Source organism: Pelodiscus sinensis, chromosome 6 (assembly GCF_052426305.1).
Source record: "Pelodiscus sinensis isolate ZL-2025 chromosome 6, ASM5242630v1, whole genome shotgun sequence".
NCBI classification, from domain to species: domain Eukaryota; kingdom Metazoa; phylum Chordata; order Testudines; family Trionychidae; genus Pelodiscus; species Pelodiscus sinensis.
In genome coordinates, this window is record NC_143057.1 from 80,095,194 (window position 1) to 80,120,570 (window position 25,377).

Sequence of the window (25,377 nt, forward strand, 5' to 3'; positions counted from 1 at the left end):
CTATTCCGGAGGATCTCTTATTCCTACTTTGAAATAATAAGGAAGGAATAAGAGATCCTCCGGAATAGGGCTTTATTCTGGAGGATCGGGCCAGTCTAGACGCTTTTTTCCGGCTTTTCCCCAAGCCGGAAAAAAGCAGTGGACATCTTTATTTAAATCCCCCGTGGATTTCCCTATTCTGAAGTTGAAAATTAGCATGCCCCTTTCGGAAAAGGGGCCAGTGTAGACGTAGCCTGTGTGTTTAACAAATAGCTGCCCCCTCAGCTTCAGACAGTTTGCCTAGGTCAGCAGCTCTCCTGGAGCAGATCATAGAAGATACTATGGAACCCAGGGTATGTCTACACTACAGCACTAATTCGAACTAACTTAATTCAAATTAGTTAATTCGAACTAAGCTAATTCGAATTAGTGCATCTAGACCTAAAAACTAGTTCAAATTAGCATTTTGCTAATTCGAACTAGCATGTCCACATTGAGTGGACCCTGAACCGAGGTTAAGGATGGCCGGAAGGATGGAGTGGTATTAGCCAGGGGGTAGAAATGGTGTCCCTGGCCTCTGTTTGTGGAAGGCTGGAGATGGATGGCACGAGACAAATGGCTTGGTCATTGTCTTCGGTCCATCCCCTCCAGGGTCCCTAGTGTTGGCCGCTGTCGGCAGACAGGCTACTGGGCTAGATGGACCTTTGGTCTGACCCAGTACGGCCATTCTAAGCTCAGGGCTCAGTGTCGGGGGTCTCACTGGACCACCCTGATTTTCATGCAAACCTGCTCCTGGGTGGCCAGGCTGGCAGCTATCCTGCCCTAGACGGCCATTTTCTTGTGCCTAGTGCAGAGGTCGTGCCTAGTGCGGAGGTCCACGATTTCCGCACTAGACCAGGTGGGCGCCCACCTCTTGTGGACCTGGGCAGGCTCCCGGGAGCCGCCAGCCTGGTCCCGGCAAGAGGCAGAGGGCTGGGTGGCAGCGGGTGGCTGGTTCGTGCCATGCCAGGTGCAGGGTCTGCTGGTTGGGTGCTGGCAGGCTTGCACCTGGCACGGGCACCGTAGCCAGACCATGCCCCTTTAAGGGCTCTGGGGCCAGGAGGGGGGCAGACGAGTTTCCCTGGTGGTGCCCAGAATGGCCACCAGGGAAAGCTGGGGAGGGCTAGCCTCCCACTAGTTCGAATTAAGTGGCTACACAGCCCTTAATTCGAACTAGTAAGTTCGAACTAGGCTTAGTCCTCGTGTAATGAGGTTTACCTAGTTCGAATTAAGCGCTCCGCTAGTTCGAATTAAGTTCGAACTAGCGGTTTGCCTGTGTAGCGCCTATCAAAGTTAATTCGAACTAACGTCTGTTAGTTCGAATTAACTTTGTAGTGTAGACATACCCCCAGACACCCATTTTTCCTGCCCTTTCACTCAACTCCACAGCCATGTACGGGGGGGCTGACAGACTTGTCAGGACCACTGGGCAAGGTATGTGTGTGGGGAAGGGAGGGGGAAGATCTGTATTCACAGAAGGGGTGGGACTGCCTCCTTTGCCAGCCCTTCAATACCATCTAGAACATGTCACCTGGGGCTCTGGCAGTGATTTAAGTGGCCCAGTGCTCCAGTCTGATACTGCTTCCACAGTACTGTGGCAGTGGTGGCAGCCAGGAGCCCTGTGCCCTTTTGAATCACCAGTCTCTACGGCAGTTGTCCCTTTTGCCTTCCTGCAGGCAGGCCTGGTCATGGGAGACCTAAAAGCACTAATGTTCTCCTATATGTATGTACTGAAGAGAAATCACCAGCTGGGATGATGATTAATATAAACATTTTTCTGTTGCTAAATGGTGTATAAAAACCTTTTCAATACAACTGGTTAATGGAAGGAAGACACACGCGTGCACACACACACAGACTTAAGTCCAAATCACCACAAATAGCCATTTGGAATCCTTGTTCAAGCAAAATTCCCAGTTAAGTCAAAAGGAAATTTATCTCAGCTACGATGGTGGGATCAAGCCCAGGGAAACACAGTGTAGTCAAGTTATGGGGGATTCACTAAGTAATCTGTCATACTTCTTCGAGTACTCACCTTGGGTGTGTCTAGACTACATGCCTCCTTCGACGGAGGCATGTAGATTAGCCAGATCGGAAGAGGGAAATGAAGCCGCGATTAAAATAATCGCGGCTTCATTTCCATTTAAATGGCTGCCCCGATCTGCCGATCAGCTGTTTGTCGGCAGATCGGGGGAGTCTGGATGCGATGCCCCGACAAAGAAGCCTTTCTTCATCGACACAGGTAAACCTGGTTTCACGAGGCTTACCTGTGTCGATGAAGAAAGGCTTCTTTGTCGGGGCATCGCGTCCAGACTCCCCCGATCTGCCGACAAACAGCTGATCGGCAGATCGGGGCAGCCATTTAAATTTAAATGAAGCCGCGATTATTTTAATCGCGGCTTCATTTCCCTCTTCCGATCTGGCTAATCTACATGCCTCTGTCGAAGGAGGCATGTAGTCTAGACACACCCCTTCTCTAAATCTAAATTGTAATAAGTCAGTTACAGTCCCTGCACTTTGAGGACTGCAGACACTGCTTCTTCCCACTTCAGTCAGGGTGCAAGTCACTTCAAAGAGAGGTGAAAAGGGGCAGAGCAATGGTTCCGTCCTTTCCAATGGAATTGATCAACTGCTCACCGAGCAGGCTGCATGGTCCAAAGGGATGGAGTTGGGGGGAGGATTGTACCTTAGGATTGTACCAGAGTGCTCCCCTGCCATGATGATCAATCTGAACCAATGTCTTATAGTGCAATTTGACCCTCATGTTGCAGCCAATCCTTATACTAATAAAGGAGAAATGAAGTTCTGTTTATTTTTCTTCCCTCCATGTTATCTGTGGGGCTCTTCCTCCATGTATTAATTCACATGAATGTGCAGGATCATGGAAAGGGCCAACCTTTGTAGATTTAACTGAGTTTTCCTGTATTTTGGTGGGTTTCTTGGAGCCTCTCATCTCATAAATATAGGGGTTTGGATGTGAGTATTTAAAAGTTGCAGAGCAGTTTCATCTTGAACCTGCTGTAATATTTTACCAATCAAAGTTAGTGTAGCCTGCTGCTAGGCAGTAATATAGGTAGTAATATGGGCTGCATAATTAATTAAAAGGGGGGTAATTAAAGACAGAGAGGTTGATGATGCTATAAATTCCTACCATTACCTCCTGAAACTCCCTGATATAATTTCATCTTTGTGAGCTTGTACCTGGAATAAAGCTGTTTTCCTTTTGACTACCCAAAATTCCATCTAGCTGTTGTTCTGGACTTTGCCTCAGGTTCTCCCAGTTCATAGTCTGGGTTTTAAAAGTCAGCTCATCTTATCAGTGAAGCAGGTCTTGATCTCTTTCTTTTGAAGTAAAAAGAAGTACTTGCTCCCTGCCTCAGAACAAAGACTCCTTCTCCCAGAATGTCTTGGACAATCCCTACTTTTGCAAAAGTTGCAAATCCCTGAAAAAAAGAGAAGTAAGCAGAAAAGGGGATGATGGAACTTTTATGCAGCTGGGCTATTTTAGATAAAACTAACAGCAACACCCATTGGTCTGCATGGAATAAGGAGGTCTGGATCCAAAAGAAAGGAATGTCCGCCAGTAGGAGAGGGTGCTGAGAAGAATAGTCTTGCTGTGTGTTTAAGTTGAAGTGAACAGACAAAAATGACAAGTGACAGTGAGTAATCAGACAAAAATGTCTTCTCATGGAATCAAAGATCCTATTTATATTAAGCCAAGTTTACAGGGGAAAAATTAAAACCCTTTGTTGAGAGTTCATCAATAGTCTGACTACGCATACTCTCTATAGTCCAGTCTAGTAGCAGCCATAACAAATACCTATGATCTCATGTGCTCTATTAAATCTGATTTCTTTATATTCTGAGCCTAAGCAAACTCTGCTCATTAACTCTAAATCTTTTAAGAAAGAAATTCAATACTTAAGAATGTAACAGTGTTAGATTGTTAACTTTTTTAAAAAAATCAGGACTACCTGCAAGGACTTGCATGGAGCTTTGAGAATAGAGGTAATAAATTGGATCCCAACAAAAACTTCACTGTGTTCTTACCAGATGGTTTGTGGTCTGAGCTACTACAGTAAAGAGAGGGAAGATGTAAACCAGGCATAGAGTACTGGAGGATCAATTACTTCTCATACTCTGTCAGTAAATCATAGAAAACCAGGCAAATGTAAATTCCATCTGCAGACCTGAACATTGTAATACACCCCCACGTACATATACATAATATACAGATACAAAGAGATGTTTATTATGTATTAGTCATAGATAAGTGTCAGACTACTACTGAGGGGATTTTTCTACTCTTTTCAGGCTTATAGGGTCGTCTTGAAATCCCACCCATTTGTGACATGACAAATGAATGTTTAAATCCGGTAGGTAAATTCCCACATGTATCACAGTCACTAGTGCAGTTTGTAACCTAATATACTACACCATCAGCTAGTTCAAAAGGGAGTGAATGTCATGCTAACAACCAGTGTAAATGTTGTTCATTAACTTCTGTCATTAATCCTTTATGTGCACTAGAGCAAACGGCACAGGTCCTGTGATGGGGCACACCTCTGACCTCACAGGTTTTTGTGGGATTCCCTGCTGTTCTGCTCCCAAAAATATCTTATGGAAATGTTAAGGATCTTAAAGAAACACAGAGACTCTGTGATTTACTTTTATACCCAAAAATGCTTTTGTGGCTACATAAAAATTAACAAACTTACCTTGTGCATGTGTTAGATATTTATCAAAAGAGGCAAGCACAAGGATGAGAGATGATAAAATGTAATAAAGACTAGAACAATAACACTGGTCTGCAAATTGAAACAAAGTTTCAGTTGTTTTGATAAAAATAGGTGAGTTTACATAATTTTACTATGCTGATTTTAAAAAAATTGCATCCATTTTGCTCTATCACGTAAGGATTTTTCACAAATCAAAAAGAAAAAAATGGACATTTTTCATGCTTTTTATTCCACTTTATGCATTAAATACTTGGTAAATAGTAAGTTATAGTTCTTTTAGAAGGTCTGTTGTAAGTCCTTGTTTAAAGAACAAAAGAGAAAAGTGTGAAATTTAACAACTGAGTAATTTTAAATGATTAGATGCGACTTAATCAACGCTTTTTGACAACTTTTTATGCATTTCACCATCAGTCTCTCTTTTCAAGGACCAGCAGTAATCAGCCATCATGTTGACATCCCAGCATCCTTGATATCTCTTTTCCATCATCTTGATATCCTGATGAAATCTTTCCCCATGCTCTTCACTGACAGTTCCAAGATTTTCAGGAAAATAATTATTTTCAAGAACTTGCATGCAAAAAAACCTCAAATTAATTGTATTCGTCAAAATGAATGCCATTTAGCTTAATTTTGTTGAAGAGGATTGCCATATTATTATTTTATATATTATAGGCAGGGCTCGCCAGCCGCGCTGTCCAGCGATCTGCGTGTGTGCAGATCGTTCTGTCCATGCACAGATTGCCCGAATCCGGCTCTTCCGGGTTGCAATCTACTCGCCACGGGCAAGTAGATTGCATTATTTGTCGAGCCCTGATTATAGGAGTAACAAAACAGAATGGTTTCATTGTTTTAAGTTTTGAATGATATTTACAACTGTATTTTCTGCATTTTTCTTCATTTTCTTCATTTTTCAGGTAATCCCCTAACATGGCATCTCGAGGTTGCTTGAATGATCCAGGCATATTTTGTTACATTTGTGACAGTTTTGTTCCAAAGTCTTGATCCTCAAGTTTTATACCAAAGTAGGTGTGATAAACATTTCTAATAAAATCTGTTACGTTCTGTTTTTCCTTCTTTGGATCATTCAGGCAACCTTGAGATGCCATGTTAGGGGATTACTTGAAAAATGCTGAAGAAATGAAGAAAAATGCAGAAAATTCAGTTGTAAATATCATTCAAAACATAAAACAATGAAACCATTCTGTTTTATTACTCTTATAATAATTTGGCGATCCTCTTCAATAAAATTAAGCTATATGACATTCATTTTGACTAGTTCAATTAATTTGAGGGTTTTTTGCATGCAAGTTCTTGAAAATAAATCACTGAATATAATATACAGCCGCTCCCCGAGTTGCAAACAGTCGAGTTATGACCGTTCGCTCTTACGACCAAAGCTCCCATGGAGCGGTCGTAAAGGTGGTCCCTGAGATACGAACGCAACCCGCGCTTACAAACAGCGCAGTCACATGTAACTCAATGGGGTCCGAGTTACGAACGGATCGAGTTACGGCCAACTGTTTGGTCCGTAACTCATTCGTAACTTGGGGGAGGCTGAATAACACATTATAATAGCATTTTTGAAAAAGTAGACTCCAGTTTTCAGAAAATCTGTACATCGTGGGCAAAAATAGATATAATTTTTGAACTCAGCACCCCACAATTAGTTAAGAACAGTTATTTGTTCTCAGACAATGGAACCCATGCAGAAGGGTGTAATTAATGGCAAATATATAAAATATTGCTTATCTGTAATCTGGCATGTTACAAATAAGGTTGGTGTTTTATCGTGTCCTATTATGGGAATCTTGGATTTCAGGATTTATATGTTAAAAATCCTTATGAATATCCAAATCAAGGCCTTTTGTGATTTTGGCATGATAGGGGACTTATTTGGGGGAAGATACGATGGCAAGCAGTTGACTAAACCCCACAGAGGACCAAGACTGCAAATGTTTAACCTTGAGCTGAGTGACAGATTATAAGAGAACAAAAGCAACCAAGTGACACAAAGGACCATACCAATGGATGATCAGTAACAATTTTTACTCCAAGATGGAGTAAAAATGGCATTGCAAATGTGAGCTTTCTGCCTGATATCTGTTCTACAATGGAAAACAACAGATACTTGAGAGATAAACCAATCTGTTGACATTAAATCTTTTGGAAAGTATTTTCCCATTGCTTTTGCCCTCTTCACAATGGCCATTCTGTGAGGTTTATTTAGAATTGCCATGATAAAACTAGAGCTCTAACTAAAGGTTCAGACTGCCTTTCTAGGAGTGGGAAACTCTTTCCAGGCACTCCCACTAGACCACATGCAGATGAGCACCAGCCAGAATCTGGCCTAATATTATTGTTTTTTACTACTAGTTGAGTCTGATCAGTAGGTTACACATGTACAGCTAATCCCATACTGGAGAATCTTTGAGCCAAATTAAGAAGCAATAAAAGGTGGTGTAAATTATACAACAGTAGCTTGGTGTTCATGTGAGTGTGAGTAGAATTACACAGTCTAGGTCAGGAGGGCACAGAAGTGTCAGGAACAGAAACTAATAGGAATGTATAATGAGGTTTGGAGCTGCTGCTTCTTGTACATTCTTTCCCCTGCTACTTGCTTTTCCTGCTAACATCACCCTTCTGCTTTTCATCATGTGAATAATACCCATTTACAAGTGTATAAATTACCCCCATTTTGAAGTTAGCTTGTTATGCTTAATAACTTTTAGTTTCACTGTAGCTTATGCTAGATATTTCTGTCTTACTGGAACATTACAACTCACTGGATAAGGACTTCTAAATTTATCACAGGATACTTTAGCATCTAAACACATTTTGCTAATCTAAAAACCCTTCCCACAATGATTTTGCTTGCCTACTAGCCCCCATATAACAGTAGACTAAAGATAACACTGAATCTAAATCTATATCTCACCGTGGTATGCAATACTTTCAATTACATTACCAAGTGAAAACTAGAAACGTTGCCATTTACTAACCAAAGAGGTCCCAGCTCTCCAAGGCAAAATCACGGAAATGTAGTTATCTGCTCCTGACCCTCTCATGAAGTTTTTCAGTCTATTGTTCCTGAGGACAACTCTAATCTCTCTGGCCTACTATGTGTTCAATGAAGGATAGCAAAAATAAAAAGGTTTTAAGTAGAAAATAGTGGTGCTTCCATCATGCTCTGAGGAAAACTTTATTTTACTTTTTGTAATGAGTGGGCCCATTTAAGCTCCTCAGCCATTCCTTTTTCTCTAGAAAATCTTTGAACAATTTTCTAAGAGCTGGAGAAAAGAAATAGTCATTTTATATGCAAGTGTTTGCCAAGAGAGTGAAATCAGCTCAGAAAGCCCCTAAACATGGATGTGTTTACTCTTTGTTGCCTTAATAAAATGAATGGTGGTTTTGGTTGGGAGAATCATAGCTTTATTATTAGAATGTTGAGGAGGGAAAACGCTGAATTCTTTATGGTAATCTGCATTACATGATTACATTTTACATCTTTCTTATTTGTATTACTGTAACATTTAGAATCCTCAAAGGAGAGTTTGAAATCCAAATACGCAAGACAAACAAAGCAGAGGAAAGGCACACAAAGGGGAGTAACTCACAAAGTTATTCAGCAGAGCAGAGGCAGAAACAAAACTAGATGGCCTGAGTCCCACGGTTTGAACCTATCCCCTTCTAGATCATACTGCCTCTAAGAATCCCTAACAGACAGTTCTAGTATATGTTTTCACATTAGAACACTTACCTTTATGCAGTGCATATGTTACAACTAAGGTAGAGCACATCCATAAGACACTTTTTATATTTAATAACATCTTGACCTACAAATAAAGAAAAAAATGAGTAAGTCAAAAGTATTCTAGTGAGTACTTACGACATCAATAACTATCCTTAATATTAAAGATACAGACACACAGCAACAAGCTATTTATCAGGAGGAATGGATTAATGTTAAGATTCTTTTAAATCACTGGTTTGAATCTAATACAGTACTGGCAGAAAGTTATTAGCATCTGCTGGCTGATCTATGGTCTTAAAGAAATGAGAAGTAATCCAAACCCAATTTGTAGTTGGGTACAAAAACCGCCATCATTTAGAAAATTAGAACCTGCCATACTTATCAAGGGTCCATTTCATTTCACAAACATTGCCATAACAAATTTGTTCAATCATTTTGCTGAACACAGGTTGTTTAAGGGGACTTTCTGCTTGCAATATTTATTCCTGGGTAAAATTTCATTACAATAACAATGTGGCCCCCATTAATACAGATTCATGGTAGATTTTAGGTGTGTGTTTCCAAAGTGTGATTTGGACAATTCAGTGCTTTTGTGTATGCCACCCTCCTTTCTAGGCTATGAGCCCCATCAAAGATTGAAAAGTTCTCTAAAATACACAGTGTTTCCATAACAACACATTGCTAGTTCATGCCAAACTCTAGTTAAATATAAGTAGTCAAGTGAAATTAGAATGATTCCCACTAAATGATAGCCACTATCTCTTTAAAAATACTCAGCTATTCTTTATAGGAACTCATCTATAATATCTAGCAAACATGAAAAGTAGCTTTTAGTGACAAGTAAAGGTTTGTGAGGCACTGTTGTTGAGGAGCTGTTAGTCTGAACTCATAGGAGCTTCCTGATTTTCTTCTCAGAATATGCTACTCACGATCTCTAATTAGAGCAGTAGACAAAACTGAGAGCTATTTCATGTCCTGAACAGAATATAATTTAACTGACTTTAGGGAACTATGGAGCAGAGATTTACTGGGAAACAAACTACATTCGAACGGTAGACTTGAATAAGCTTAAGTATTAAAAAGTTATCACTGGAGTTTAAACATTGACCAACATCATACATGATGGCATTTACTAGGCAAAGTGGATGCTCACATATGATTGCAACAGACACAGTGTAACATCTTCTGATAACAGTGGGAAATATGCTCAGTGTAAAAGAATTCTGTTATCACAATTTACGGGTATGTCTCAAAAACCACATACCTGTATCTGGCCTGGGATACGTTCCACAGTGGGAGAGTGGTTCAGAAAATAATAATACAACACATTTTAAATCAACCCTTCACAATGTGATGCTCTTGAATATCTGAAAAGGACACTGTCATAATTCCTACTCAAGGAGATTATATTCCAGGATCTTTACATTTCCAGTGAGTGGATGGCTAATGTTGCTTGTTGCATCAGGAAACACATTGTGCAACATTTTCCTAGAACGTGTGGAGGAGAAAACCAGCTGCTTTCCCATGCAACGGGCTGAATGCTGCCAAGTACACCCCATCTTTTTATCATCAACTACACTAGACTGGGATTACAGTGTGATAATATTGATGTTACAATGTTGGTGTTCATCTGCACTGAATCTTGCATGATGACATTGACTATGCAAGAAAAATGCCTTCACACAAGGTTTACATATTTTTGTGGTTAAATCCAAAACAAGAATTATGACCTTAATCGGTTCATTCAACCTGATCCATCTCTTCAGTAAGATTTATCTCAGGGGTCAAATAGCAGTACTCAATTTAAATCAGTTCACAGGGACATGACTAGCCTATGCAGTTTTAGTTTGGGAGGGCAAGATAATTAACTATACAGGGCTAGGCAATTGGACCACCTCCTAGACCTTCATCCTGAAATGAGTGCATAAGTGAAATGGCTGTAGAGGAAACTGTTGCATATATCAGAGCTGATCATTTGCTCTTTATAATTCTACAAGGACTAATTTTCCAAGGTGGGTGTCTCCAAAAGCTGTCCATATACTGCATTTGTTTAAGGGATGTTAGCTGTCGTGTAATTGAATAGTCGTGTATATGACTAGCGGTTATATGACTATTTGATAGTCCACAGAGGTGGGGCCAGCAGCCAGTGCATTCCCAACTCCACTCCCAGGGAGCCCCTGTCACCCCACACTGCTGCCTCTGTATCAGAGGGAGCAGTGTGGGGTGGCAAGTAGCAGCTGGTCTGTGGGTGGAGCCAGTTTAAAAACTAGCTCCCTGAGCAGACCGGCTGCCTGCAACTCCTGTCCACGGGGGGTCTAAGCTCCCTATGGACAGAGGCTGCTCTGTAGCAGCAGCTCCTGTCCTGCAGGCTCACTGTGAACAGAGCCTTCTCCATGGGAGGCAGATTATCCTCTGTCCATGGAGAGTTTAACTCCCCCATGGACCGGGGCTGTTGCCCAGAGCTGCATCTGTCCACAGCAGCCCCAGGATTGTTGCTGATAAAGGCTGCTCCATGGGATGTGGAGCAGTTTCTGTCTGTGGGGACCTCAGGCCTGCTGCAAACACAGGCTGCTTCATGGCAGTCTCCCCTGCTTCCCCATGCTACTGCCTCATAGAGGCAGCAGAGGTAGGAGGTGGCAAGCAGCACCAGCTCCTGCCTCCCCCTTTCCCTGCTGCCTCTGTAGGAGGCAGCAGGGGGGGGGCAGGCAGGTCCACGGGGGCCAATACACCTGGGGATCTGTCTTGAAATCTGGCTCCCTGCATGTATCAATTCCAGCCTACCCCCATTCTATCAGAGGCAGCAGCCCGGGGAGCAGGGTTCCCTCTAAGCTGTGCACTTGCCCAGGCATGCAAAAAAAATTCCATCCAACCCACCTCCTACACAAAGCTTCGAAGCTGTGTGGTGGGCAGCAGGCACCGGCTCCAGCCACCAGAGCTAGAGGAGCTGCAAGCCATGTGGCAGGGAGCAGGCGGCTGCTCCAGCAGCCCGAGAGCCCAGGCGGGAGAGCAACAGGGCAGGTACTGGAGTCAGTTCCAGTGGGGGAGGGAGTGGGGCTAAGGACAATGGGAGCCTGGCACAGAAGCCAGATGGGTGTGGGGCAAAGGTGCAGCCATCTGTGGTGGTTGGAGGTACTGGGCGCAGGTAAATTCCAGGGGGAGGGGAGGCAAGTTGCAGGGTTGAACACAGGTCTCCGGGCAATGTGAGGGGGCAGGTGATGTGCAGGGATGGGCACAGGTCTCTAGGCAGTGGTGCTTAGGCTGTGGGCCTTAGGCCCAGCGACTGGTTATTTGTGTTTGGCGGGGAAGATAGCATGGCCCTGGCATATATACTGGTGGCAGATGGGAGGCAGACTGCAAGGCTGGGCACAACTACATGATGTGTGTGGGGATAGGCAGTTAGCCAGGCCTATAGAGGTACCAGCTGGCTGTGTGTGGTCCTGATAAGAGGCACAGGCAGTGGGGTACACACAGTGTGTGTTGGGGGCAAGAGCCAGCAAGCTGGGTGGTTTTCAGGGTGGGTGAGTGCAGGATCATGCACCTTGTTAATTATCCATTTTTTGGTATTTTTTCTTACATAATTTACACACACACACACACATACACACACACATAATTTTGTTAGCAACTGGTGGTTGTCACAGTGGCACACATCCAAACATGCTCACACGACATCAATATTTGGTGCACAAGACAAAACTCATTCCGCTCACAGATGGAAAATCTTAGAGGGAACACTGCTGGGGATGGGGGGGTTGGTTGATCCAGTGCTCATGGAGACTCGGCTTTTAAGCCAGCTCCTCACAGGCACCGGCTCCCATCTTTCCGCACTCTACTTGCTGCCTCTGATACAGAGGCAGTTGGGGGTGGGGGAAGAATGAGAAATGTGTGTAGTCGACAAGATTAACTGATAAGCCCAAGCTTATTGGTTAATCATGTAATCACCTACACAATTATATCCCTAATTTGTATGAACAAATCATTATTTAAAAAATGATTCCTCATTATTATAATCGATAGGTGAGGGGACAGAAGGTGCTTAATGTCTATGGGGCTATGCAATGCAGAGGATAGTTCAAGAAGCCCCTACATCCAGACAACTTGGGATCCACTATGAACAAGGTTTGTTCACAATTAATTCCCCCTATGGGTGCAACATTTCCATGCAACAGAGGGTATGGAAATGTTAAAATCAAGTGCCTCTGCAGCCACAAAGGAGAGCGCATGCAGTACTCTTCTACAAGGTTGTGCAATGGGTGTGTTCCCCCAGAAGCTTTAGGAAACAGTGGGCTTCCCTGCAGCAGAGTGTCTCCTGGAGTGCCCCCTGTTGGGCTGTGGCTGCACCTCCTCCCCTTATAAAGGTTGTGCCAATGGCTAAACAGTCAAATAACTTGAACTGGAAAAAACAAGAAGGACCAAAGAGGGATTTGATGAGAAAAAAGAAAAAGGTCTAAGGGGTCTATGGTGCACTGAGAGGCTGAGTTGGAGGGAGGGAGCCATCAGATGGAGCAGTGAGACAGGAAGAGGGAGAGGTGTTTGCTCAGGGTATATTGTCTCTAATAGCCAGGAGGAGAAAAGGAAAACTGCTTCGTACCTGTGTAATGCCGACAAACAGAACTGAACCTGGAACCTCTTTAGCTCCATGCATGAGTCTCCACCACTTGAGCTAAAAACCAGCTGGCTCTCAGCTGAGGCTGTACAAGAAACTCATTCTTTTCCTCTCTGTGAGTGGTCTACATAACCACTAGGTAGGACAGCAAACCACACCAGCCAGGAGTCCTGCACATGCCTCACACACTTCAGAAACACTCTTTACCCCTGAAAAACTCCCTACAGCAGAGTTGTGCCAGGGCAGGCCAGAGAAAGGCCCACATTTATACCATTCCAGTGGCCCCACAACCTCATACAAAAGGAGCTGGGAGCCAGTGGCAGCAATTCCAGCTGTGGCCCAGGTTACGGCTGAGATTTCAGTTCCCCACCTCCCTGCACTTCACTGCTTGGAATTCATGCCAGGGAATGGATTTCATTCTAATTGTTCAACAGTTAAAGGATCATCTGACAGAAATATATTGCCAGATATTATTGCTGGCTAGTGACTGAAGGCTGCTGGAAAGAGCACCAAAAATGGAAAAGTAAAAGAGAGGAAAAAATGGTGACGAAGGATATTTAATCAGGGATCTTGATTGTAGAAAACCAAATGGTATCAACATGCCTTGTAGAAGCAGGGCAGTACACGGGAATGGATGTTTTGGCATGTTTCATACACAGCTTTCAATTCACTACTACTGAATTTACAATTGCTACACACAAAACTTGAACATTTTTTTAAAATGTTGCACAACCCTCTGACCTTAATATAAAACACACACACACAAACTTCTCTCCCACACTGAAAATCTACCTCAAAATATATGAACTTTCATCTTCTCTAACCTGTAGCACCTCCTTAACCATCTGTACAGTGATTGTTCTATTTTCCCCAGTCACCTGTGGAATACTCATTGACATTAACAGGGGTTTAATACCCATTAATAGCTGCTTTAAACTCTCGCACTTCAGACTCTAGGCCTAGATGGGTTTTCTTAAACATTTACAGATGCTGATGAATTATAAAAAGATTGCTTTACTGGGAAACCCCAGAAATAGAGGCACAATTACCTTAGGGACAATGGCTAAGTTATAACCCAAAGATTACAAAAAGATTCCTAACTCAGGTCCCATGGAAAGTCCAGGCCAAGGTTATGAAGTCAAGTTCCTCAGACCTTATATCAGGGATACTGCCTCCAGCAACGATCACTCATTGACCTTCAGAGCCCTCAGCCAGGCCTGGTCCACACTAGACCAGGCAGGTTGGCTTACCTTAAGCTGAGCCACCATAGCATCTACACTGTGGGAGGCTGACAGGAGCACACTCTCCTGTCGGCTTCCCTTCCTCCTTGCAGAATGAGAAGTACAGGATACCAGCAGGGGCTGCCCTCGGTGTTTGACTTGGGGATCTACATTAGACCTGCTAAATCAAATACTAGAAGATTGACCTCTGGAGGGTCAATCTTCTCCATAGTGAAGACAAGCCCCCAGCATCCTGTACTTTTATTCTGACCCATTTACCTCACCTTCTGCTTGAAGGCCACTTCCAAGCACCTGTCATGGCTACTGCTGGCTCCCTCATCAGCCTCTCTCCTAGTCCTTTGGTCACAGCTTTTAAGTAGGACAGCCTTCCCTCTCAAGTGCAGTTTGACATCTATATTTGCAAGGGCAAGCTTCAGTCAGGCCAACACAGCCATGCACAGTGGGGGCAAATTCTGCACATGCCCAAGGCTCGTAGTTTGGGGAGACACTACCCCCCATCCTCCAATACTATGCCCATGACAAACTCCCACAAAGCAGCCCAAGCTTCCTGCTCTAAATCAACCTCTGGTTCCCTTCTGAGCTAGACCCCTGTTACTTGAGTTTATACATTCCTCCCCTGTTATATTTATGGATACCTCCGCTGGCTAGGTAAGAGGTTAACCCCTAAAACTTAACAAGACAGCCAATTCATTACAGTACCGTATTTAGGGACAGATTGTGCCTTTGGAGTCCTCTGGCATAGAAAAAGCCTAGAGGGACTGTGTAGCAGTTGACCTACAGAGGAAGAATTTTTCCCAACTTAAAACTGCAGGACTTGGGTATATGTTTTATTTCTGCCCTTTATTCAAAAATTCATCTGTGGCACTTTTCAGCTTGAAGCCAAAACCCTTGACAAACCTAATATCTGTAACAAATGCTATAGACACTGTACACACTTCCTGAAATGCTAACTCCTTGGAGATAAAATAGCAGCAGTATAATGCTACCCTATGTCTGACTACTGGAAGTGAAGAGTAGCTTTTAAAATATTGCAGCCCATATGAGCAAATATTACTCAAGTTGGAATTTGGTTTGCACATCTAGGGCCTGATTTCAGTTTCACACCAGTTTTACATCAGGGTAACTATTGATTTAAGTGGGATTACTTCTGGGGTAAAATGATGTGAGAACGTAATTTCTGCTTCCCTCTAAGATTCCAGAGCAAGAAAGAGAAAAGACCTCCAGTGTGATACATAGCTATGTAGCAATCATTGTTTTATCCAGCTAGAGAGATTGATGGGTCTCTACCAAAAGGTATTTGTCACTTCCCTACCTATTTCCTCCCAGTTGGCAGTGAAATAATGATCTCCTACAGGCATTCATTCATTATTTTCTTCAGAAGAAGCCAGGTGTCTGAGGCATTGTGATCTGACATGTGACAGCTTCCCATTGTAAAAGTTTATAGCGGCTAGGTTTCTTGTGAGCCACAAAAGAAAGATTTAAAGAATGGTTAGCCTCAATTTTGCATTGACTCCCATCTTGCAAAAACAATGGTGCTTAGTATTGTAATTGCACAACATGGATCTAGTTTAAAAAAACAACAGGGATTTTCTGGCTCTCAGAAATCCCAATCCCAATCCAAAAATTGTTTTGATCCCCCTTGTGACATATAAGAGGGAACATCCTTGAGCTTTCTCACAGCAGTAGAAAAAGGCAGCTCAAGAACTATGACCTTCTGTGGTCCAATCCCAGGACCTAGCAAGTTTCCCAAGATAAGAGGCTCTTTAGCAGGAATAATGAAGTTGGGAAGGTCCTGTTCCCCTTGTCTCTTCTCCACTCTTGCGCCTCCCAAAAGTCCTGCTAACTTTAGGGCACCCTTGATTAAATCATATTGGCTCACAACTTTATCTGGACTTCCTTTTACTATCCACCTCTGCTGCTATCATGCAGAATACATAGGAAACTTTCAGAGGTCACAATAGAGAGTAGAGTTTATTCCTGGTTTGGTGTCAGGATCTCTTGGGAGACTAATTAGTCCTATCCATTTACACTTCAAAAGTGTACTGCCAACCCTCAAAGTTCAAAAATCAGGTCAGACCCTAACAAATTGTGAGTTTGACTCCAAAAATTACAAGCATTAAAAAGAAAAATCTTACTGATTTTGGATGGCACAGTGCTGTCAAATCCCCCAAAAGTGTAAGTGAGTTGCTTCTGGAGTTCTCCTGGCCAAGTGAATGTGCAAAGCTTCCAGCATCTCCCCAGAACCCAACACTCTAATTGAGTAACTAATTGATTATTTATAGCCCCCCTAGATTCCCATATTTGTCTGCATCCCTAACCTCTGCACCTTCTGCAGACCCCATATCAGTTCTGCCCCCTGCCCTGTATCTGTTCATCAGTGCACCTCTGCTCCTCTTGCTACTTCAGAGGTTCTTCCCTCTCTTTTCCCTCCCCATACAGCCTTGGGTGAGCCACCATTGGGGTCCTCTTCTTTGTTTTCCCAGGCCAGGGTGGCAAAGCAGCTCTGGGAGTTAATCATCCCACTCTCCTTTCCTAGGCTGGGTGGTTCTGGGAGGAGCAGAGAGGAACTAACCAATTTTTCACAGGAGGGGGCAGAGCCATTAGGACTTAGAATCCTAGAACTGGAAGGAACCTTGAGAGATGATGCAGTCCAGTGCCCTTCCCTCATGGCAGGACCAAACACCATAGATGTCTGTCTAACCTGCTCTTAAATGTCTCTAGTGCTGGAGATTCCACAACCTCCCTAGGCAACTTATTCCAGTATTTAACCACCCTGACAGTTATGGTATTTTCCCTAATGTCCATCCTAAACCTACTTTGCTGCAATTTAAGTCCATTGCTTCTTGTCCTATCATCAGAGGCCAAGGAGAACAATTTTCCCCCTCCTCCCTGTGACACCCTTTTAGATACCTGAAAACCACTATCATGTCCCCTCTCAGTCTTCTCTTTCCTAAACTACACAAGCCCCGTTCCTTCAGCCTTCTCTCATAGATCATGTTCTCTAGACCTTTAATCATTTTTGTTGCTCTTCTCTGGATCTTCTCCAATTTCTCCACACCTTTCTTGAAATATGATGCCCAGAACTGGACACAATAGTCCCATTGAGGCCTAATCAGTGCAGAGTAGAGCAGAAGAATGATTTCTTGTGTCTTGCTCACAACATTCCTGTTAATCATGCATCCCAGAATCACGTTTGCTGTTTTTTGCAACAGTGTCACGCTATTGACTCATATTTAGCTAGTGGTCCACTATGACCCCTAGGTCCCTTTTCTGCAGTACTCCTTCCTTGACAGTCACTTCCCATTCTGCATGTGTGAAAGGAATTGTTCCTTCCCAAGTGGAGTACTTTGGATTTGTCTTTATTAAACTTCATCCTGTTTACTTAAGACCATTTCTCCAGTTTGTCCAGATCATTTTGAATTATGACCCTATCCTCCAAAGCAGTTGCAACCCCTTCCAGCTTGGTATCATCTGCAAACTTAATAAGCGTACTTTCTATGCCATCATCTAAAATAAATCTTTGAGGAAGATACTGAATAGAACCGGTCCCAAAACAGACTTTTGGACTATTTCTGCTTCCTTTTCCCTCCCCCGCCTAAACTCCTCCCTGCTCCTGGGAGGGAGCTCTACATAATTCCCGCAGAAGGTTGGCTGCTCTTTCCTAGGACACAAAGAAGGCAGCCAATCAAAGGGGGATTTCCCCAGCAGTGCTAAAATTCTGAGAAATCTGAAGCTTCTTGGGTCATAGTAATATAAGTGCCAGCTGGGCTCAAAATGGACTCATGATGACATTGTAAGAATTGGCAGCACTTCCTGCATTTGTGTAATTTGTCCCTTATTGTGCCCACATTGTTTTAAATAGAGTGAGGTTCAAAGTTCCAGCAACACACACACAAAGAAAAAAAATCTAACCAGTAGCTGCCTCCAGCCCCTAACAGAATCAGGCACTAGAGAAGTAAGTTAAGACTACTCTTGTTAAGGCTTATGGGAACAAAGGACCACTGCACATGGCAGAGATCAACCTCCCAGTGCTGCCTAAGCAAACTAGAAAAGCCCCATCACAGACAGGCATTATGTATTTGCTGCTTTCTGCCCACAGAAGGACTAGGCACCAGTTGAGCCTTATACTTACATGTTATGGCTGGAACTTTCACAACTATTAGCCTCTACAATCTGCAGGCAGTGTGTATTTCACTTTTTCTTTTACTTAATCCTGTCTTTCACCCTTTCGTACCAGCTGAATGATTGTTAATTGCTGGCACTTATTAACTTTACCACAAATGCCATTTAATTAACTTTGCCAATTTTTCCACATTACTTCCGTTTGATTAATTACTGCACTGCTGCCAGTTGGTTAACTTGGCCTTTGTTTAATTCATCACCCATTATCACTGCACTGTTATATCCCCATGTAAATTGCAAACTATTATCTAGGGCCCCTGCTCCAGTACTTTTCCTACAACTAACCAGAGGGAATTCCTTTGGCCATTTAACTGCTGCCCCAAGCACAGAGGGGTTCTGTGCTGGATGTGAAAGGGAAAGTCATCAGAGCAGGGTGTGCATTGGCAATTTTGGGCTGCAGAACAGCTTTGGCAGCTGTGGTGAAGCTGCTATGGTCAGTCCCTAGCCCACTTTGGTACTTAACACAGCCCAGAATCTGAGAGAAAGTAGCAGAATGTCTCCTTTCCATCTACCAAGGGCTGAGATGCAGCATAGAATCTGCCCCCAGTTTTTGATATGTCTTGTAATATACTGTGCACATCTAGGATTAAACTGAGAAAAAGTGATGGTTTTCATCCAAGCTCTGCCCACAAGTGCCTTCCTGTCTCATCATAGCATGTCTCCCATTCTTGGTCCTGTCCTCTGCTCTTGCCTCTCCCAGTCTCATTTACCTGTTGCAGTTTCTACCATTATTAATATGAAAAGGAGAGCAAGGAAGAATGAGGCATGGGAGGGAAGGAAAAGAGCAATGGGAGTGGAGGGAGAAAGGCCTGGAGGGACCCCATGGTCCCCAGGCAAGGAGGAGGAGGAGCAGGGAAGGAGATTCATGAAATTACCTTATCCCATTCCACCAAAGAAGGCAGTATAGGCTGGTGGGAGGGGAGGGGGTGAGTCAGGAGGAACCATGCAGCAGTTTTTTGTCTTATCCCAGTGCTGAATTTATTGTGTGAAGATTACTGCGATGTAAATACAAACTACAACCCACATACTCCACAGGCAACAGCTGGATTAGGTGAGCAAAAAGGGACTTATCCCCTGCAATGCAAGAAGAAGCTGTACTAAGCTAGTCTCAGCTGGATGCCTCACTTTTTTGCATATGCAAAATGCAGGACAATGTAGCACTTTAAAGACTAACAAGATGGTTTATTAGATGATGAGCTTTCGTGGGCCAGACCCACTTCCTCAGATCAAATAATGGAAGAAAACAGTCACAACCATATATACAAGGATACAATTTAAAAAAAATGAACACACATGAAAAGGACAAATCACATTACAGAACAGAAGGGGGATGGGGGGGGGGAAGGAAGGTGAATGCCAGTGAGTTAATGATATTAGAGGTGGGGAAGGGGAAATGTCTGTGAGTTAATAGTATTAGAGGTGATAATATTCATCTTGTTAGTCTTTAAAGTGCTACATTGTCCTGCATTTTGCTTCAGCTACCCCAGACTAACACGGCTACATCTCTACCACTTTTTTGCATATCTTACAGACTTTTCCAGCCTCCCTGATTTGGAGACCCTATGGTTGATTGGATTTGTGTTACCACTGTTAGGTTCTCAAATACACATGCATATCATGTGCATCTTAAGATATCTACTAGTGTCTCACACACCACTGAGTTTACACAAGACATTCCAAAGACTGTGCTTCTACAAAGGACTTTGTCTTGCTTTTATCTTTTTTTTCAAATCTGGCATTAAGAATAAGTACATTATTTTAAAAATCTGAATGCTTGGTGCATATCCAGAATAGCATGGCCCTGTTGTGCATCTCACAGCCTCATGTTCCAGTTTGTTGTTGTCAGAATTGTGCTTACATGCATTCCCAGCACATGAAATCCCCTGTGACTTCAATTCACATGTGACTCTGGGGACAGAATTTGTCCCTGTCTTCCCAAACATTGAGACTTCATGGCCTCTGTGTCCACACTGAGCCAAATTCACTACTACTGAAACCCCAAAGGGGCAGTGAGATCTTGTCTTAGGGTTATTTCCATAAGAACCCGGCTGGTAAGCAGATGAAGGGAATTGCCAACCCTTCCAAAGCTGCCAATTTTGGGGCTTCATTCACCTTCTTATGCTCCTGTGTAGTTACACCCTCATTCCTAGCCAATCTTCCCACTCTAGGAGCTCTCCACGTAAAGCCAGCATAAGTCTGCCCTGGGTGAACTTGGCCTGTTGTGGCAACACAGGCAATGGAATCTTATGCCTGTAACACACTGATTTATGGGGAAAGCCTCTGTATATCCAGAGTGACTTCAGTGACTATAGTAGGGTCATTCTAGAGATTTGACACCTGGGGTCAGAATTTTAGGCCATGGTGCTGCCAGAGACAGTCTCAGCAATGTCCAGACTTGAAACAGGCAAGCACAGATCACTCTGGCTACGTCTATGTTAAATACTTCTTGCCCAAAAAGCCTATTTGCGCAAGAGTTTTTCACAAAAAATGTCTTGCGCAAGAGCACGTCCACACCTCAAAGCACATCACAAAAGCAATGAGCTTTTGCACAAGAGAGTGTCCATACTGCATGGATGCTCCTGCACAAGAAAGCTCTGATGGGCACATCTATACTTCAGGGCAAAGTCAAATACTTAAGAAAGGTTACATCAATTGCGTAGCTGAAGTCGAAATTTCGGCTTTTGGACCTGTCTACACAACACTCTTCCTTCGACTTCCCTTACTCCTCCTGAAAAGGAGAGTTACAGGGGTCAGAGTTAGAAGTCCTCTGGCTCCACACTATTCAGAAATAGCAGCTTGCTGTGTAGACATCGCCTCTGTTAAGGCTCCCTGTGATCGGCACATCTGGCAGGTGAGGGTCAAGGGAACATTCATTCCAAACTGCCCCGGCTTTGTGTTCGCAACGCTCCCTGCTAGGCTGGGCTGGGGGCAGCGGCGTGGGACGATACCTGTCACGCTCCGGGCTTTCCCCGGCTAACCAAAGGCACTCGCCGGCCAGCGTCTAGCTTAACGCCTTCCCCCTACGGACAAAGGAGCGAGCTGAGTCAGAGCTCCCCGCCCCCCAGATGAATTTCCCAGTCCACGTGGCTGCGGGGAAGGAGCTCGCTCCGGGAGCCCAGCGAGCTCGTAGTGCATGTGCAGGCAGCTGCCTTTTCCGCGGAAGGAGCGAGAGCCCTCGGATCCCAGAGCCGGAGGCGGCGCTGCTGGCATCGTTGAGTGCTCAGGCAAAGTGCCCGAGCCAAAGTCCCCTTGTGCTCATGGCTGGCAGCCGCTGGTAACGCTCCCATTGGGCCTTCCTGCGACCCCTCCCCCCGGCCCAGAGCCACAACTGCCCTAGGGCGGAATCAAACCCGGAGTGAAGCACTGAAACTCCTGCCTAACAAGCCCAGCCTTGGCCTCCACGCTGCTCCCTCCCCTCCCCTAGAAGCAGACGGGAGTGGAAGACACGCTCGCTCTGAGTCTGGCTGGGAGCTTTCCCGGGAAGTTTGAGTCCCAGGGAGGCTCCTTTGGCGTTTTTCCTGTAGCCTGAGTGGTCATGGCTGTTCCGACTCGAGGCATCCATCCCCTGGGGGAGGCAGGAGCGTCAGCTAACCCAGAACCCCGCTCTAAGCCCGGAAAGCTTTTCGGGGGAAGAGTTTTGGAGGCGCCACTTTTCCTGAAATAAACCTCAAACGTGAGCAGGGGGCTGCCCTGCCAACCCAGGAGAACGCTCTGCCGGGTGTTAGTACAGCACGGGGGTTTCCTTTGCAAAGGGGAAGGCGGAATGCAACGGAGGGAGGATTGCTGTATAGAGGAGAAAGTAACCCTGGCCCGATTTATCCTGCACTGTTGTCAGATATGAGTTGGGGGTATTCTCTGCTGCGCCAGTAGGGGGAGCCGAGGGTCTTCCCAAGGCCGGAAGATTCCTAGACATCAACGCGGGGGTTAGATCCGATTAAGTGCGCCGCCCCCCACCATGTATCAGTGCTCAACAGGAGGACGGAGCCTGTTAGCGATTTTACACAGGAACCAAGCCACTGAAGTCCTGTCCAGCCCATTCACTTATTAGCGGGGTGGGGGAAGGGCCCTTCTCCCGAGCTTGCCTCCGAGACAGAGACACCGCATGTTTCGGGGGAGGACGGACTCCTCTTGGACCAAGTCCCTGCTCTGAGTTTGATTATTCCCAATATACCCAGAGAAAATCCCCCTCACTTCCCAAACTCCGTAACATGCCGATGTGCTCAGCGAACAGCTGGATTTTCAAAGCAATTGCTTCCAGCTATGACATAGGTTTTTCCCTTTCGCTCGTATTGTATTAAAATGACGGCCCCCCACCCTGTGACATTTAGAGAAATCTGGGATCGATCCAGTAGGATTGAGTAACAGCCATGGGCTTGAGGTTTGTAAATTTCACATGGCTAAGTCCCCTGAATTGTTATGGGTACCTCCTAACTAAGCCGTTCCCCCAGGCTCGGAAACTCCCCTACAGCCAAGTGAGAACTTAACCAAGAGAAAGGGAAAGTTCCTTCATTATACATTTTTGGGTAACAAATAATAATACGCGGCTCCTTTATTTGCCTTGCAATATATGTTCAGAGAAACGCCATAGATCCTTACGTTCGATTTTACAGTTGTTTCAAATCTGCCAAGTATTCGAAGGAAACTCCCTCTTTTGGGAGGAAAAAGCAGTGTTTAAAATATCTCCTTCTTAGGCCGGATTGTGCAGTGTGTTTAAAAGCTCCCCTCCCTCCAAAATATCTCCGAAGCTCACTCATTCACACAGCAGAGCGGAGCCCATTTGAATGATAGATAAATGGGTAGATCAAACTGAACGTGACAAGTGGGGTAATGAGAGAGCATGACCTCGCATCCTTCCGTGCAATCCCTTTGTGGGCAAAAGTTTGAAACAGGATTTAAACCGGTTCCAAGGGGGGGATGAACACGATCACAACCAGTGCTTCAGTTTGGGATTCTCCTTAGCAAAGGAGCTGTTTCCCGCCGTCTAAATTCCTTTAATTTCCTTCCTTGACGCTGCTCACTCACTCTCTAACAAAGGGGAAACCCAAGGACTAGGCAGAAAAGGCGGCGGCTTGTGTTCCCGAGGAGCAGAGAAGCGGGCTGCGGATGTAAGAGGGGGCGTTTTGCTCTACTAACCCTGTGGTCCTTTTTCTCTTCTCCTTCACCCCCCACGCCACCCCTTGCCATGAAAATGGGGCTTAGAGAACGCCTGCTTTCTATCTCTGGAGGGATGCTAAGAGGTCCCCAGCTTCTCAGCCTGGGGCTGGCTTGAGTTCAGCTTCCCAGGGATACCAAAGAAATGACTTAGGAGGTAAGAAACTGACCTTATACTATTCTACAGGCAATTTAATCCCGATGGCTAGAAACGTTCCCCAGGACCATTCTTACTGCTCCTTCTGCGGTGGGGCTTTGTGTATTTAACACCCATACGAATAGCTCCTCGTTTCTCCCTTCTTTCAGCCTCCTGAGCCCCATTACAAATCAAGGTGCAGCTGTACCTTGCTAGCCATTCAACAACCAATACCAGAGAGTTATCTCACCGTCGTCACCCCCAAAATCATCTGCTCCCCATATGTCTTTGTTCTACTCGTTGCCCAGGAAATGTTGGGGCTCCCCAACAAAACCTTTTCGCTTTATAATTGTCCTTGAAAACTTCCCCAGATATTTACAAATGACCAGACATCTAATCTACCGCCACCTAAGCTTTTCAGTGCAACTCTTTGTCTTTGAAGGTACCAAGAGCACACAATAGTTTTTTATATTACCCGAGGGGGTTTCTAGCAGCCACATATAAAAATGCATAAAAAGGAGCATAGTTACCTTCAAAGGTAGTTTACTGCAGAGCCTGCAAAAAATCACAACGTGGTGCTGGGGCTAGTCCAGAATTCCCAGTGGCCGCATGAAAGAGTAAAATCCCTTGGTTAGTGCTGGAGGGAGATGCTGATTCCGGGGTCTCCAGCACTCCCCACTGGTGAGCACCTGATCCCAAGCTGCTGAGTCTGTTCTGAGTTCGAGCAAAAGAAGGAGCAAGACAGCCTGCCTGCAAGTTCAAATGCGAGCTCGAACACCCATCATTACTACTATATCATTGTACCGTCAGCGCTGCAAGAGGAGGGGCCCTCTCTCCGAGAGGAGGGTGAACGCTCACACATGCTCTTGAAGAAGCCCGCAGCAAAAGCAGAGAGCTCAGAGCTCTGTAACACAGGGAAGGGGGCAGGAGCAGCCAGGCACTCCCTGCCCCTCCTCACAAAGTACCGAGGGGAGGATGGTAGCTGCTTTTTTCAGCCCAGCGCCTGATTTTGCACCCACAGAAGTTGCTCCCAGCCCTCGCACACGATGTGCTTTTGTGGAGTCCGCTCCTTAGGGGGAATCTCCCTTACAAGAACCCTCACGAGTCTATGAAGTAGCAACAGATCCTTTTGCCTGGCAAAGGAAACGGCGTGACACAAACAATTTGCTGAATCAAATTGTCGCTCCTACCCCATCTTCCAGCCAGAAAGTGACAGGCTAGATTTTGTCCCCCAGTGTGAAAGAAGCATTGTATCCCTAATTACATAATTAACTGAAAGAGAAGGAAGGCACTCCCCTATTGTGTCTTCCAACCCCAGTTAAAGGAGGGAAGTGATCAGAATTATAATCACTGTTTTTCAAACATCTCAAGGGAGGTTTGTAATAAAAGAATGTATTGGTGCTTGTCTGTGCCACATTCACAGGCAATTTCAATCCATGGCACCAAGTCAGGGTTTCCCCCACTCCAGATTTACTCATCTCCAATCTCTCTTGAGATTAGATTAGGCATTTGCTGTCCAGATCTCTTTAAAAGCATCTGAAGTCACCTTTGCA

General features: G+C 44.6%; 1 protein-coding gene across 2 annotated transcripts in view; it reads right to left on the minus strand.

The window, feature by feature from the left end:
• Nucleotides 1-24,831, minus strand: part of LOC102460195 (versican core protein) — a 158,085-nt gene extending 133,254 nt beyond the window's left edge. The window contains exons 1-2 of one of the 2 annotated variants that reach the window (XM_075932193.2): nucleotides 24,355-24,831; nucleotides 8,515-8,590 (exon numbers count right to left, since the gene is read on the minus strand). In XM_075932193.2, the coding sequence (XP_075788308.2) occupies nucleotides 8,515-8,584 (70 nt within the window). In that variant the 5' untranslated portion in view covers nucleotides 8,585-8,590; nucleotides 24,355-24,831. The remainder of the gene's footprint in view (nucleotides 1-8,514; nucleotides 8,591-24,354) is intronic. The other variant, XM_075932194.2, reaches the window with a different exon arrangement.
• Nucleotides 24,832-25,377: the final 546 nt, after the last annotated feature.